The sequence below is a fragment of the Anopheles funestus genome, chromosome 3RL (genome assembly GCF_943734845.2).
Source record: "Anopheles funestus chromosome 3RL, idAnoFuneDA-416_04, whole genome shotgun sequence".
Lineage (NCBI taxonomy): Eukaryota > Metazoa > Arthropoda > Insecta > Diptera > Culicidae > Anopheles > Anopheles funestus.
In genome coordinates, this window is record NC_064599.1 from 19,219,055 (window position 1) to 19,235,150 (window position 16,096).

General features: G+C 40.9%; 1 protein-coding gene across 5 annotated transcripts; it reads right to left on the bottom strand.

Annotated features, from left to right (window-relative positions):
• Positions 1 to 769: 769 nt before the first annotated feature.
• LOC125768612 (U-scoloptoxin(19)-Sm1a) lies at positions 770 to 15,581 on the bottom strand. Of its 5 annotated transcripts, none has more exons than XM_049436541.1 (4): positions 15,370 to 15,581; positions 14,490 to 14,886; positions 1,264 to 1,413; positions 770 to 1,156 (listed from the first exon to the last, which is right to left on the bottom strand). In XM_049436541.1, exons 2-4 carry the CDS (start codon positions 14,623 to 14,625, stop codon positions 1,029 to 1,031), a joined length of 414 nt encoding a protein of 137 aa, XP_049292498.1. In that variant the 5' UTR covers positions 14,626 to 14,886; positions 15,370 to 15,581; the 3' UTR covers positions 770 to 1,028. The 5 variants fall into 5 exon arrangements, with proteins under 5 accessions (XP_049292498.1, XP_049292500.1, XP_049292499.1 ...); XM_049436543.1 differs by having other exon boundaries at positions 15,342 to 15,581; XM_049436542.1 differs by having other exon boundaries at positions 14,490 to 14,882; positions 15,447 to 15,580.
• Between the last annotated feature and the right edge of the window lie 515 nt (positions 15,582 to 16,096).

A 16,096-nucleotide genomic window follows, 5' to 3' on the forward strand; every position in this document is an offset into this window, starting at 1 on the left:
TTCAATCGAACCAGCACCAGGCTGTGTGTGTGTGTGTGTGTGCGTATAAATATAGCTAAAGCCTCACCACCACCGAACAACAAAACCCAATACGAAAGTCAGGTACATTTAGTGCTTCCTACGGCCAAGCTCTCGTTCAGACAACATCCAGACAAACAGTTTCCCATTATCTCAGCATAAACGTACACCATAATCCTAATCTAGCTGCCAACCAGACCCAGGCTCCCAGAAACACTGCCAGAAACGATGTTTCACTGTTATACTACCACTTTTCAACTTTCTGCTCCCACTGAACCTGCCGTATTCTTTCATGCCGCTTGTTTCCTTTTCGGTCGACTTTCTCGAACGCTGGAGCGCGGAACGTTTCAGATTCGGAAATGTTGAAATCTTGTTTCGGCTTCAATTAGTGTCAGCTTGGTCTTGTCGATATACACATTCTGCCTAGCGGTTATGGAATGGGACGATGCCAATCGGCACAGAAACTTCTAACTGGTTTAATTATGGGCTGGAATTGTGTTTTTCAGAGACTTCTGATGCTTCTGTGGAATGATCGAAATCAATAGTAGTGAGTATTGTTATTTGTAAATATTTTGTTCGTAGTTGTACTTATTATTCAGCATTTAGAAACCAAGGCAGGTTTTAAAAACGATGCACGTTATATTTTTTATTTTTTCAATTTGCCCAATTTCCATGAAAAAATATTTAACGGTTTACTTACCTATTCAAAATTTCCTTCAATTAAATAATTAATGTTTTCAATACGCTGCAATGAATATACCCCATTTGCTTTGGTTTATGCTTTAATTTTTTATCGTTTTTAAATAGCTTCTTTTGATATGTTTTATCTCTAAAACCGATGCTCTAACCTTAGCGAGATACAATTTTGAATGTTTCGATTTTTGTGAAGAAACATCAGACAGCAACAATCAATCCTTCATGTTTCGTAAAATCTTTTCTCCACGCTTCAGCTACTTTTACGATGGTGGATTACGAACAAACGAAACATTTATCCAAAAACAGGGCAAAAATTAACCAACCAAAACGCAGCACTTTTGGCCATCGGTACAATCGACGGACGGGCGCTGTAATCCTTCGGCGCATTGATCCATGCACGCTCCGCGGTACTCGTGGCAGGTAAGATTTTTCGCTGGTTTTACTGTAAATGGAAGAAAATAAAGATAAAACACAATAACGAAACCTGATAGACATTTTGTTTTTATATGTAAATTCACTTAATTCCGCCAGTTAAACAAAGCTATTCACCTTCATAGCAGCAATCAACACCTAGGTGTCCATTTTCCGGGCAGAGACCTTCCTTTGCTGGGCGGGAGTTGCACTCACTGGTTTTCACGCACATACCTCCAAGCATTGCACAGGGTCGTTCCATTTTGTACAGCTTAACACCCATGTATGCTGTGGAAATGGAACCAATAGAGAGAGAAACGAAATTTGCTATAACAATCCTCAAAATTGCTTATCTAAAACATTTAATTGATTGAAAAAAATACCTTGTTTCCGATTTACTCTACAAAACCATTTGTTGGCAATGTGCGTCACAAAACAACGCATATTCCGCCATTCGCTTGTTATCATTTAACACTAGAAATCCACAATATTCGATGCAAAACCACGTCCCGCGCAATCGAGTGAACATTACCTTCCACGAACCATTATCAATTCACGTAAAACATTCAAAAACACAAATGGAATCTCGCGTACACTAACATCGTCTGGTTTTGGTGCCACATTTTCCTGACACAACCAGCAAAACATGACCGGCAAGACCGATCATCAAGCATTTGGTGACGACATGTGAACATGTGTCCACCCATCAAATCCGTTTGTACGGTAGCACCCGGCAGCCCGAAATGTACCGATGCTGGTGATAGATTTCCAGCAGGATGTATTGGTTTTGACGTATTCCAGGCCGTACATCGTGAGATTAGATAAATTAGAGAGGTACGATGGTTGCGACAACATCGGAAAATCGTCTCCTCCGTTCGTTTGCCGTGAGCCAACCTAACATCCTCCACCCTCGTAGCGGGTCACCCCGATACGCATCCTTGACTGGTGCTAATTGAACCGCATCTAATTCACTCCGCTTCGCTCCAGTAATATTTGGTCCGGTGCACGACGAAAAAGGAACGGCTGCATGGAGCTCGTGTGTAAGTGTGTGAGCAACCATGCGTCTCCATTGAAACGGCAGAAACGGTTCAATCACCGGACACGCTTCGGTTACATCGATTTCTCTGCAATGTTCTCCATTTCTGTTTTACAAAAAAAAATCACACACAAGTAACAAAATGTTACACCCAGAATGGTGCACCCTAGTACCTAATTGCATCGTTCTGCAGTGTCGGCACACAGCACGAAAAAACACCTGGCTCTGTGGTTAAGTGCAGCAACATTTTCGAAACGCTGCTCATTAGTGTGCAAAGCCAAAACGATAAATGTGTCCCAAATGTAACGACTCGGAAAGCCGAAAGCGGTAAAAGATGCGTGCAGAAAGTGAAAAATGGAAACAAAATGGTGGTTCTGCTGCTTGGTACTCGCACATACAATCAGCGTCAGGTAGAACAAAGCGGCCGGTGTAAGGAATGATTGTAACCATTCACTTACTACCATAACCATTACAAAACGGTCGCTTTTGAAGGTTGTTACACCTACAGACACATATACACAAGCTATTGCATGCATCGGTTTGGGGGGGAGAAAAAAAGCGTCCTTCCAAATGGTAACGCCACAAGCGCTAACGAACTGGAAACTGGTAAATAGAAAGTATGTGGATGAAAACAGAACAAGCAGTGAATAAGGGTTTGTATGAATCAAATCATGAAACCGCTGTGAAGGGGACCATTTTTGGGCACACAAATTGAAATGTTCTAGAGTGACAATTTGCTCGTGATGAGAAGAGTTTTTGAATACTAAATTGTTTTTTGTGGGTTTTTTTACATTTCTTATGTCTATAGCCTGGTAAATTTGTTTAACTATAGTGAGATTATTTTGTCGAAAAAATTAATATCAATTACAAAAATTTCAACAGCCATGAAGTTAAATTTTCTTGAGTATTGAAGCACCGTCACTATTGCCAAACGTTTATATAAACTTATTTCTATTTTTCGTCCATACTTTTGAGTAAAAAGTGTTAGGAAACCAAACAAATTCAGTTATAGTAAGGTTTTTTTATTTGTTACTTCATGAAGAATTGCTTTAAATTTGGCCGTATTGCTTTAAATATGGTTTATATTAACTATTTTAAAAACCATTTGCTACACAAACCAATAAAAGCAAAATGGTGAAAGCCCTTGGTTAATAAATTCTTTACATGTTAAAAAATTAAATATAATTTCTTAAACAAATGAAGCATTCAAAAAACACCAACCTCATTTATATTTATTTCAAATATGAACCATTCCTGCTGCTTTCGATACACCTCTTACTCACAAGGAAAAGTTATACCTAGCAATTTTGCCCTACAAAAATATTTCCTTCACATTCTCAATTTTTCATTTATTTCTATTACTTTTTGCCTATTCAACACGGTTCACATTCGTGAAACATTTGTGATGTCCAGTTCGTTCCCTTGTGCGCTAAATGGTCAAAACATCATTCTCTCGTAAAAAAGCAATTTTATGTGTTTGGTTCCATACCGTTTCCTTCATACTGTTATTTCATTTCCTTTACTGCCAAAACAAAACTCTGTCGCTATGAAGAAAAAATAATAAAAAAATAGACACCGAGCAACCTAACCGAATTTTCACCATTTCGACATATTTGAAATGGGACAAGCTTGTAGCTTGAACGGGTGTTCGTACGTGAGTAGGTGTGTTTATTTCCACACGTATGTGAGTTCTATCAAAACCGGAAACAACTCATCTCAGCGTGAACACCCGTCACCCGGTTGGAACCATCCATGCAAAAAAGGATGGAGAAAAATTGTGCCCGAACAAACAAAAAAGAAACGAAAACACAAAATGGACGGTCAAAACGGCAAGGGTAAACTTTTGTACCCATTGTATTTACCCTTCGTTCGGATGGCTTCCGGTAAGGACAGGAACGGCCACTAGCGAAGGTGAAAATCGGTAACAGCTGGTGGCCACCAAAAACCGGGCGCATCCGTAATCAGGCCCACGGAGTAAGACAGTGGAATACGGTCTGCCACGAACTGAGCGTTCAAATGCAGCCTCAAACACTGTCCACTGGGTGGGTATGTGGACGCCGTTCCGAAACCGGAAGCCTTCCGATGGGCTACGAAAGCACAGACACACACACACACCCCTAAGGTAACGCTTTCGGGCAAACACGTCCAACGTTTTCTGTGCTGAAAAAGCAACGGAAGAAATCACACGTTAGCGACTATTTCCGGTGCTCAGTCGAGAAAGTGGCAAACGAGTAAGCGCATCCCCGTTCGCGTTAGTTGGCCACGTTTCCATCTGCTCAATAGCACCGTCAACGACAGTGTTGATGATGCTGATGACGATGATGATGATGATGATGATAGCGCACAGGTGCTGAGATGCTTTTGTGATTTCTACACTCACCACCGGTAACGACGGAAGTAGACCATGCCTCCCCTAGCTGACCTACCGAAGACGGGGACGATTAGAAACGATTGGATTTTCCACGAGACCATCCGGAGTGAATGCGAATTATCATGCAAACGTGCAGGCTCACACACACACACACACGCTGGCTGAGCCAAGTGCCATTAACATTAATAACATCATAATAAAAATAATTCACCTCGCTCGCTTTGATAACAATTTTCATCCATTTTCATTTGCACCGATTGGATACACGCGGTACCGTAACATCGATGAGCGCAAATATTTCCATATAAGAACTATGTGCCAGAGTTCATACCGTTGATTACTGCTTTGAGACCGGTACCATCGTACCATCATCGTTGGATGGAAAAGCAGACGCGTATATTTTATTTGGTTTCTTCCTTTCAAAGGGTAATCGTCGTTAGGATCGTATCCGTACCGAACACATATCCTTTGATTGCCACCGGATGTATGATGCTATTCATTCTCACTATTGGTACATGCATGCGCCATTGAACATGATGTGCTGATCAATAGTGGGTCGTGATTTACAAGCAAAATACGCGAGAAGATCACAAAACTAGAAAACCTGTAATCGGGAAGCCGATGCTGGGTGATATAGAGAAATGCGATATAATTTATCAAAGAGCTTGTTGCAAAGGATTTAACTTGATGACTTCTATAAAGCTAATGCCAATTAGGTTTTTTTCCACTGATGCCTATATTAAACAAAGGAATTTGTTCCAAAACATAGGCAGACAGTCTAAACACATAAGTTCCCGTACATTTTGACTTCAAAAATATTGTAGTATGCGATCGTAGGCGATGTCAAGCGAGTTATTGGCATGATTCGTCGAGGCTCATGATGTCATCCATTTTGATCAAGTCACGGCTGTGATCATGTTAGGAGTATCCAAAAACCCTTGAGAAATGAATATTTCCCTTTTTGTCGATCGTCAACTACTGGCGATGAAATTTTATGGGAATCGTCAATGATTATTTTCTTGATGAAAAACTTAATGGTTGAACTTCTGGTCAAATAGGATTCGTCAGTCGTTAAGACGTTACTCTTCCTTTAATTTTCCTAACGGGCAATGGTCCTACTGTCCAGATGAGGTTGGGCTCAACTGATTCTCTCTCGCATAGCAATGTGAATAATTCTGAAGTACTTCAGTACTGTTTGATTGATTGTTTTAACATTTCTGGAGTACGATGAGGTCATTTTTCCCTTAATCTTCAAGTTTAGACTCTGCTGCACTGAACGATCACAGCATATCGCCTGATTTAGGCTGCTGTTTCAGAAGAGTCGGTAAATCTTCAATATTCAGAGAATTTGAAGAACCTCGCTTCAAAAAACTTCTTCTGCAGTATAAAGGATCAAGCGCATTGACTTGATAGCTTTCTTGGTATTCAAATTAACTGGTAACATTATCAAATTTTGTTCATATGCAATAAAATAGCTATGAAAGTCAGACCATAGCTGATTTCGCCATCAATTCCCAAGAAACTCTGTATGTAAAATAGTTCAAAGTAGCTCAATCTTTGAATCGACATACGTTTTAATATTTTTGCACACAAAACAGTTCAACCGTATTTACAAATCATAATAGATGAATGTTTACACGCTACAGCGCATTAAACGGTCGGCTGCCCTTGATCTGGCTGAGTATATCATCCGTACCGATTGATGCAACGGGGCATTCAGCATGACTGATGTACACCGGATCATACCATCATTAACATCCTGTCGAACGCAGATCAATATTGACACACATTCGCCCATTTTCAATGGATTCATCAAGCACAGCAAGCACAAACACAGAAATTGGAAGAAGCAGGGGAGAGAAAAAAATCCACCCAACAGGGAAGTTATCAATACGTTCGCCTGCGATAAATATCCCATCAAAGCCCTCCCACCCACCAAGCCCCTCGTAATTTATTATTAAACAAAGCAATCCGCGCTGTAATGACACGGCAATAAAGAAACTGTATGCGAAGGATAGATAGTGACGGGACGCCCGGGCCACCAAGCACAACAACAACAAACAACAACAAAAAACTAAGCCAAATTCATTAACCCCCCCGGCAAATATCCCCGTTTTTGGGGGACTGGGAACTCCATACCGTGCGTCCAGTAACTCCCCACGAACAGGAGCAGAGTGTCATACAAGAAAGCTAACAAAAGCCACCCTTCGTTATGATAAATAGATATTCAATCAAACAACCCCCCAACGAGCAACCATTAGTCATTCACACTCTTGCCCATCATCATCATCATCATGCTCGTGTTTCTCCGCATAAGCCTTGCCTGACCTCTGGACTGCTTATGCTGCCGCATGGTAAACGTTACACGCTCGTAATTACATTGCTGTCGGAACCGATTTGTACCAGAACTGCATTCAAACTAGTCTCACCCAGTGCTGTGATGTGATTGGGTGGTTTCGATTCGAGTTCCGGTACGTGTTTGTGTGCTGGGTGTGATTGAACAAGAACTCAATTTGACGATAATTGGAAAATAATGTTGCTGTTTTCACTGTACAATTGCTCCCAACGGAATTAGGTGACATGTTGCATGGAACTACGTCATCAGGCGTTGCTTTAGACTTGGAACAAGAGGCTCGTTATTGCATAGCGATAGGATGCAGATTGAGATCCTTAAAGTTGTATATTTTATGTTTCCATCCATGACAAACAATTCGTTAGCAATTTACTCGCAAAACAAAACAAAAAACCCAACCATTCATTCACAGTCAATCGACAAACGGGGACAACGACTCGCAACGATCCAATCAGTGGTGAATTGTTTTTAACCTTTTGCAATTTGCTCCCTTACCGGTGCTTCTCGAGCAATTCATTTTTTTCTTTTGTCGGAAGCTTTTTTCCCTCCCCTTGACCCATCCACCCCTTTTGGTTGTATGTTTGTTTGCGGGTCAAACGTGCAAGATATTTGAAGCTTTATTTGTTGTATCCCTTCCTTTCCGCGTTTTGTGAAAAGCAAAAACTAACGGCTCCATTGCAAATGCATGACTTCAACTAAGGCAAATACTAAAAAAAAGCTTAGAGTTGAAAGTTGTTTTTTCGCCTTATTTTTACAGTGCAATAATGAAAGTGCAAATGAGCGGACAACTATTTCAATTTGAAAAAAAAAATCCATTCATACTTTTTTTTAGAAGCACTTTGGTGCTGAAAGTGAACCGTGAAAGCAGCTCCTTTCGTTTCAGTGGTTCGCATTTCAAGTGCACATTAAAATTTTGCTTCCGCTTTTCCGGTTTAGCATTCAAACTTAAGCATAATTGCAGGTGATTAAAGGGTACATTCAATGGTGCTAACCGTTGACCATTCCGGGTGATGTTTGATGGCGCTAACGGTGTGAAAAGCTACCGTTTCGTTAGGGATGAACGATTGCATTAGCTCGTTCGTAATTTTTTCACTTATTTTGAAGTTTACAGTTTATTCAAAACTTCCGGTTTTAGTTTTTTTATGATTCAAGAATCAAATAAAAATAGGTTTTAAATAGTTCTTTTACTGAAATATAATACTTCCACTAATTTCTTTAATTATTTCATCTTTTTTAGATTTTTATTGTTTATAAAATTCATTTTCATTTCATTTTTAAATTTCACATTTTTATTAAATTATTTTTGAAAAGGTAAATTTTATTCTGAAAGCTTTAACACTTATGCTTATCAAAAGCTTTATAATCCCCTTTTAACCACCTAATAAATCCCTATGAACAATAAGCGCTTGATTCAGATTGAATTATTGTCCAAATACAACAACTTTGCTAGACAGTTATGCCCTCACTAAACATCACTTAGAGAACCTCAAATGTCACCTATTTTTATTCACGTTGATTTTGATGAACAGCTTTATTTTCTTGTCACTGACATCCGATACGCGATTGAATGAAAGTGAACCAAATAAATCATAGGGTAAATAAACGATACGCGCGCATACACCAAACACACCGAACGCGATCGCTCGAACGACTCTATCGGCCAAAAACTACACAGCCAGACCGTAGGCTAAGGTCAAATCTATGGACTTTACTGAATGGATGTTTACCAAACACCTCACCTCACCGAAAAAGGGCTACCTTACACGGGTCCCATCCCACCGGGGGGGAGGGTTTGGAGTTGGACCGAGGTACGATTCCATGATTTTGTCACTAAATCGATCACACAATGGTGTGAATGAGTCGCCGCTCAAAATAAACACGATATTATAATCAATCATCGTCGAACTCTGGGTGGTGTACTTGTCCCCGCAGGAGACAGTCCGGATACGCCCGGACGATACAGAACCGCACGCACGTGTATGCTGCTACTTCCGTGTTACTTCCACTTCCGGTGGCCGAATGGTGGCTATATAGAGAAGCGGACCAGTCAAGGAAGAAGATATACTGCTAATGGGAAGGGTCACCAATGCCAGTTCTAGTGCCAGGAGATTCCCTGTACATTGCGTTCTGATTCGATACGATGATGGGACATGAAAGCCCCGTTTGGCAGATAATCCGGTGACGGACGAAGCTGAAGACTTTCGGACAGAAATCCAATCTACCGAAAAGTGTGCTCATGATGGTGGATGTTTTACTCTATTTCTTTGGGGTTTTTTTTTTTGTTTTGTTTAGCTGTCCCATTGCGATCAATCAATGGATGTTAACAGTTGGCAGTTAGATAGTGCGTATAAGGCGTATTTCCTTTTTCGTTGCCATAGTCTCATTGAATGGGAGCTTTCAATGATTTCAAACGATATTTCTGATGTGAGTGCTTTGAAGCGAATATCATAAAAAAGTTTATTAAATTAAAGTGTGAAAAAATATTAAAATTAATCACTGCAAGCCCCATCTAGGTACAATTTTCGCATAAAAATAAAACAAATTAAAACATATTTAGCTGCTTTCTAGGCAGCACGTCATTCTTCACAACTCATTACGATCAACCTAGTGATTTATGATCAATTCACAAATCAGCAAACTCAAAATAACTTCAAACTTTTACTGCGCTCTAAAGCAAACAAACTTTTTTTTTAGCTCAAGCAAACAAAGTTTTGCAAAAGCAACTGCATACGAAGTAAGGAGCATGTTGAATAGCATAAGCAATTTTCGACGCACAGAAACCAGTTCACAAAACACACTAACTACGTAGCAAAGTTATGCTTTCTAAGAAGTAGACAGAAAGAGAGAAAAAAAAAACAAACCAAAAACCCATCGAGAGATTGACTTTCCATAGCCTTTTTTCTGTTTTATTGTTTTTGCTGCTTTTTATAAGCTTTCACATAATTTTCCAACATTGCACAAGATTTCGTTTGTCCATCCTGATGCAAGCCCGATATAGCCCCCCAAACACACACACCGCTCGGCGAATACTGACGCTCGTCAGCGAAACGGCTGGTCGACTGAATGATTTATGAGCTTTTGCCAACGGAAATGTTACTGGCCCCTTTTTTTTCTAGTAATTTTGTGTCTCCTTTACCACCTGCCCGCCTGGAAGCCTTAACTGGAGACGGCGAAACAAGTCAACAAAATACCAGTTTTTTTTTGTGTTCCCAAAACTCCACAAGATGGCGGCCGCTTTCCAGGAGGTGGATGGGTGAACAAAACGGTTTGCCCCATGTTTACTTGAGATCACACAAGCTGACGCGGGGCTTGTCTAGGATATTTATGAGCAAAAGTTTAGTTCATTTTGCTTCGTGTCTAAGTTTTGCTTCCAACCATTAAGCGTCATATTCTTGTCGATCCAATATTGACGAAAAAAAAAATGGGAAAAGTGCCTTTTTGCATGGGTTGAGAAGTCTAAAGATAAATATCAATATACTGATAGATAATAGATATTCATTAATGGAATTAAACTCTCTTGAAATGAAGTTTTAATCTTTGGTTAAGGCTTAGTTTTTTAACATCAAGACCAAGCAATTTAATTTTCATCAGTTTAAAGCCTTCACATCGTTGGATCTAAAAAAGGATCATAATGATGAATGTGTTTAAACTTCATTTTTGGAACATCCTTTCCAACAAGGACATAATACTAATTATTCTGCATGTACTAAGAGATCCCCCCAACGGAAAACAATCATAAAAACTTGACATAATCATAAGTCTGATAGTCTTCTTTTAACCTCTTTACCTCAATCCACGCTACCTAGTAGATCCATATCAATCTATCCCTGCAAAAGAATATGTTCTCCAACTTTTAAAACCAAACCAAACAAAAAAAGATCCAACATTTCATGCAAATTGAAAAGACAACTTTCGGTTGTTCTTACCTTCGACGGTACCTGTCTCGTACCACCGTTCCTCAAATTTTCCATTATCCAAGTTCAGGTTGTACCAAAAACCAAACGAATCTTTCAAACCCGGCTCCGTAGTATGTTGCTCCGTAGCTCATTAAAATCTTTCCCAATCCAAACGGATGCATCATTACCTTCAGCGGCTTGGGCGCGCACCGTACAGTAAAGTACGGTGCGGAAGTGTACCAGCGAAAGCTGACGAACGAAACTTTTCGTTCCATTCGGTGGAAGCCCCCATCGTCCTCGTAGACTCATCATCAGGCTTGCATCGGAAAGCAGCTGCTTTTAATGTATCTTCCCAAAGACCCAACCGAACTCGGAAACGCAAAACTTTTGCCAACCGATTTCCATGTTTCGGCTGCCAACAAATTGCTCTCCTGTGTCACTCGGTGAGCGAGTGTGCAGCAAAGAGGGCCACCGTGACGGTGGCTAGCAACTTTTACCTTCCATCGAACTCTACCTCTCATACGGCGGAACGACATTTTACAGCAACTCCTTGTTCCGCTGGCGAGATGGTTTCCTTCGAAGCGCATTAGTTTTCTGTGAAAGTTATTTAAATTGCTGGTTGCAGATGAGGAACCAAAATGGCTCGAACGGGGGTGTGTGTGAATGTATGTCCCCCTTTGCGAGCTTCGTCGAACTTCACTGGGAAGGAAATTGTCGAAGAACCTACCAACAAAAGCCCACGGCTGTTGTGAAAGTGGGTGAAGAAAATGTACCAACCGTGTCCAAAAATCCACCGAATCTCGGTCGCCCAGTGCTTCGTGTTTCCTTAATTGCCACGTATCGTATGGCTTGCTGTGGCAGCTTGCTGTGGGTCGTGAAGCCGTTTTTGCACTCGAATGAGCAACTGGAGCGTCCGAAAACTTCCACCATCCAAATGCATTGAGCGAAATAATAGAAAGAACACAGCGAACAACAAAAAAATGTGTCAACGATGGCATACCGGGAGGACATTTTTTCCAGGATTATGACTGTGACAATCCATTTGGCCTGTGAAAACGCACAAACGAGAAAAAAACGCTTAAAGAAATAAATGGTCTCACTCATTGTGGTAGTTTTCGTGCTAGATTTTAAATGCTTTTATGCTTGTGATCTTTTGTTATGATGCGGCAAAAGACTAAGTCTATTTCGGCCTTCCCGGGACTAGCAAGTACTTGGCACCCATTTATTTTTTTGCCTGTGCTACACTCCGAACCTTCCGAATGTACGAGACCTTTTTGTGCTTGCACCAAAAATGAAAATCCACCGCGAGCAATTAATGCAATTAATTTCCTTGTTCCTGCCACATCCGAAACTTAGGGAGACTATCCGCAATTGCAACTTCCCCCAAAAGCCCACACCGAAAACGGACCAATTCCGGTAGCGCAAGGGAAAACTTACTGACCGTTAGTAGTCGTCGTCCTACACAACTGAAGTGCTCACATCTTCACCAGATGCCGCAAGCGAATGACCCGGGTTTCCCATTGCCATTTTGCGAGCCGGTGAGCCCTGGGGCGAGTTTGAAATTCTAACAGGAAAATTTCTACAAAATCGTTTCCTGCCCTCTGTCCGATCTCCGCGATGTCCGCTTGCTATGTCCGCTCTGCTCTGCTCCCAGCGTTCAAATTAAGCTTCATTTGCGTACTGTACGCCCCCTCACCAAACCCTGCTTTCCGGCAGGTGAACCTATTGGGAAGGAGGTGTTGAGTTTCACCTTTCTTCTGCAGCGTTACCGATCGTGCCGAAAGATTAGCACCGAAATTGGATGCTGCGGTCTTCGGCGCACGGTAGACACGCCGACGGTGATTATTGAATATTGCAGGCAAATTTGCTGTCAAATTGATGCATTCCCTCCGGGCTCGTGATAGACGATGCGATGCGGTCAGCATCCGGTATTGACTGAAGTTGCCCGTTTAAGGTTCAAACTGAGTGGGTGAAGCGGTTGGGTGCGAAGTAAGGGTCAAGGTAATTATGGTTTATTATAGAGAGTTGGTATACTGATTGTACCAAGAATCTGGCCAGTTACGAACAGTTGAAGGCAATTGTCTACCAAACGAACAGTGAAGTGATTGCGGTTGCGTTGGCAGTTAGGAGTGAATTTTGTAAAATTACTTTAACTCATGCACCCTTATAACTTCTTAACTTGTGCCGTACATGAAATGAACTTTTGGAAATGGAAAATGGAAAAGCTGAACAAAGTTTCTACTCTTGAAGAAAAATTTGGAAGAAAATACATGGAAATTAGAACAAAATAATATATTTGAAACAATAAACCAAGAATTTTAAGATATTCGTTCAGACAGATTAGGCCATTTACAGTAATAGTAATTAATTTTATAATCATTTATACCTTGAACTTCTTAAACCTTTGGATTCTTCAATTTATTGAGTTTACAAAAATTTCGTGACTTGCTAATGTACCTTGGATTTCTAAAATTCTCAAAAATTCAAGACGGATGGCGTCAGCTTGAGTGGATGCGATTTCCAATCAAAATCGCTGTTTAGAACTATCAAGCAGACAGCGAAGATAGAAGTAATTAAATTCATTTTCTTCGAAAAAAAAGCGATCCAATCACGCAATTCTTGTTCATACCACACCAATAAGTCCTATAGTTAGGTTTAGTTTGAAAGTAGCATTAAGTTTCTAGTTTCAAGATAGCAACTATTCTTGTGAAAAGAAGAAAATACTGTCTTGTAAAAAGCTTTATTAAAATTATACCATACTCTGCTACAATATTTGTCGATTTATCCAACGTATGTCCAAGATATCCAAAATATAGTAAGCCTTCAAGAATTTTTTATTTGAGACAGATTGCTTTTCAAAAAATAATGATTTATTTGAATGTATTTTATAGTTTGTTAAAAAGTGAAAAAAAGGTCAATAAGTCGAGGACATGTCGGGGCGGCCCGGTGGTGCATGTGAAAAACGGCGCCCGTCCACACGGCAGGGACCGGGTTCAAATCCCATCCGGACCGTCTCCCCGTAGCATGGACTGACTATCCTGCTACGTGGTAAAATAAGTCTTGATACGGCCAGGCCGTTCTAACCGAGCAAAAAAAAAAAAAAAAAAAAAGTCGAGGACATGACATGATAGATTTACCTCTTCAAGTACCTCCTCAAATAATTCATTGGGTTGAAGAGTTGAACATTATTTCTTGGGAGTGCAGTACATTGTCGTTTACAATATTTTAAATTAGGTCAAATAAATTGAATCAAAATCTCATTAAAACTTTATTAATTTTAGTACAATAAAAAACGGACGACAGTAACATCCTTCACCCGTAATCCCAATAACTCATTGCCAAACATTTCACAGCTCAACACATCGGTTTGTTCAACGGTCCAGGCGCATACAATATTGCATCGCGCATCATGGCTACCGGCAATAATGAAACGACCAGCTATCGCTTTTTTGGTCAAACAAAACCGCTTCCCTCGTACAGCCGGCCAATCAAGGACGGGCAAGATACTTCGTAGTACTACATCCCCAATACATGAAACAAAACCTCACCAAACCACCCCCCAAACCAAACCCCTAAAAGTGCCTACATCGTAAAATGAAGAATGCACTGAATACGATCCCCCACAAGGGAGATAAAGGCAAGTACGGGGCAAGTACAAGCACAAGGCTGTGGGAAGAAATTAATAATCACGCACTGTACGAAACTTACATTCTTGCGCTTCCGCGGACGATGCGCCACCGGTCGTTTGGTCGTCCTGTACCGGTAGCGGTGGAATTTCGGCACTGTCACCGATACAGACGGCCAGCGCTACGAACAGCAGCAGTGCGACGGCGTTGGAATTCATAGTTCACTGTTAGCTTAGAGGGGATTTACACAACTTTTGTTTTGTTTGGCTTATGAACCACACGCAAGTACACGCGACGGAAGTGAAAAGATTGTGGCGAGACGCGTACCAGCAACGAGGAATGCTAACAATGTTTAACAGCACGTAGGTAGATGCAACGGTTTTTGGGGGATCACTTAGATCTAGCACTTCAACAGATACAATGCGCTCGATAATGTCAAGCGGTGCCGGTTTGTGTGTACAGCAGTGTAGTACTACTACCTTCAGAAAGGAAAGACAGAAAGAGAGAGAGAGAGGAGAGTGATATAAAATGGATGGACAACAAGAAAAAAAAATGGACCAGTGGGTAAAATAATAGTACAAGCACAAAGACTAGCAGCCATTTTGCTATAACGACCGCAGATGGTTGTACCACAGAGCCGTAAGATGTATTTTCGCGCAACGATGCTTGCGTTCAGCAACACTTTGCGTTTGAGCGTAAAGAAGGGATCGAATAGTGCGCTAGTCCCTGGAAAATGTTTACACAAAGTTGCACAACCTACTCGAGTGGTGGACACTTTTTCATTCTGTTTGTTTTTTTTTTTGCAAAAAAATTATATCACTTTTATCGTTTTGTTTTTGGTTCTTAATTTTTTTTCTGTTTTGTTCCACTTATCCTTTTCTTTTTGAAAAGTAGTTCAAGTTTGACACTATTCCACCAAAAAGCTTTGAAGCACCTTGATAAAAGATGTTAAACCACTTCACCTGTCACAATGTGACACAATATTTGTACGGCGTGTTGTACTGTTGCGCCGAAATTTCAGGGCCAACCAAACATTAACCTACGGCGTAACCAACGTGACAATGATCGGTTCGATGATCGGTTCGACACAACACGCGGTGACACGAGTTCGGTTCGAGGTTCAACGTTGCAAAAGGCTGCCGTTCCAACAAGCAACTGACTGGTGGTGATGAGTAATCAATTGCTTTTATATAGACTTTATGGTGTTGCTCTGGGCTTCTACTTTTTTTCTTGTAGCCGTTTTAGTTGCGTTTGTTGTTCATTTAACCATATTTAAGATTCATTCCACTTCATGCCGATTCCTCCCCCTCGCGGTCCGTCCATGAGGTTCGTTCGGGATGAGTTAAATTGAATGACATGCCCCATTCCTTCTACCCCGAACGACCTCGTACATCAAACCCTCTAGCCACTCGACGTTTTGTGGTTTCTACTTCGCATGACGTTGCTCCCTTATAGCGCCACGAACAACACTAGTGAACGAGCGTTTGTTTTTTACTACGAAAACATTAGCATGATGTTTAGCCTAACATTCGTACTAACTCACTGTTTCGCTTTCACTCGTACAAAAGCAAAACGGTAACCCCCGCACAAACACATACACGCTTATCTTGCTCGCGTAATCTAACAATTCTGCAACCCTCCTCAACCCTTTGGCATGGTGTGTTAAACCACCACAACATACAGCTAAAG

Coding starts and splice junctions, on each gene's coding strand:
- LOC125768612 (XM_049436541.1), bottom strand. CDS start 14,625: ATGAATTCCAACGCCGTCGCACTGCTGCTGTTCGTAGCGCTGGCCGTC. Junction 1,414..14,489: donor GTCCGCGGAAGCGCAAGAAT/GTAAGTTTCGTA, acceptor CCATTTCCACAG/CATACATGGGTGTTAAGCTG. Junction 1,157..1,263: donor TGTTGATTGCTGCTATGAAG/GTGAATAGCTTT, acceptor TTCCATTTACAG/TAAAACCAGCGAAAAATCTT.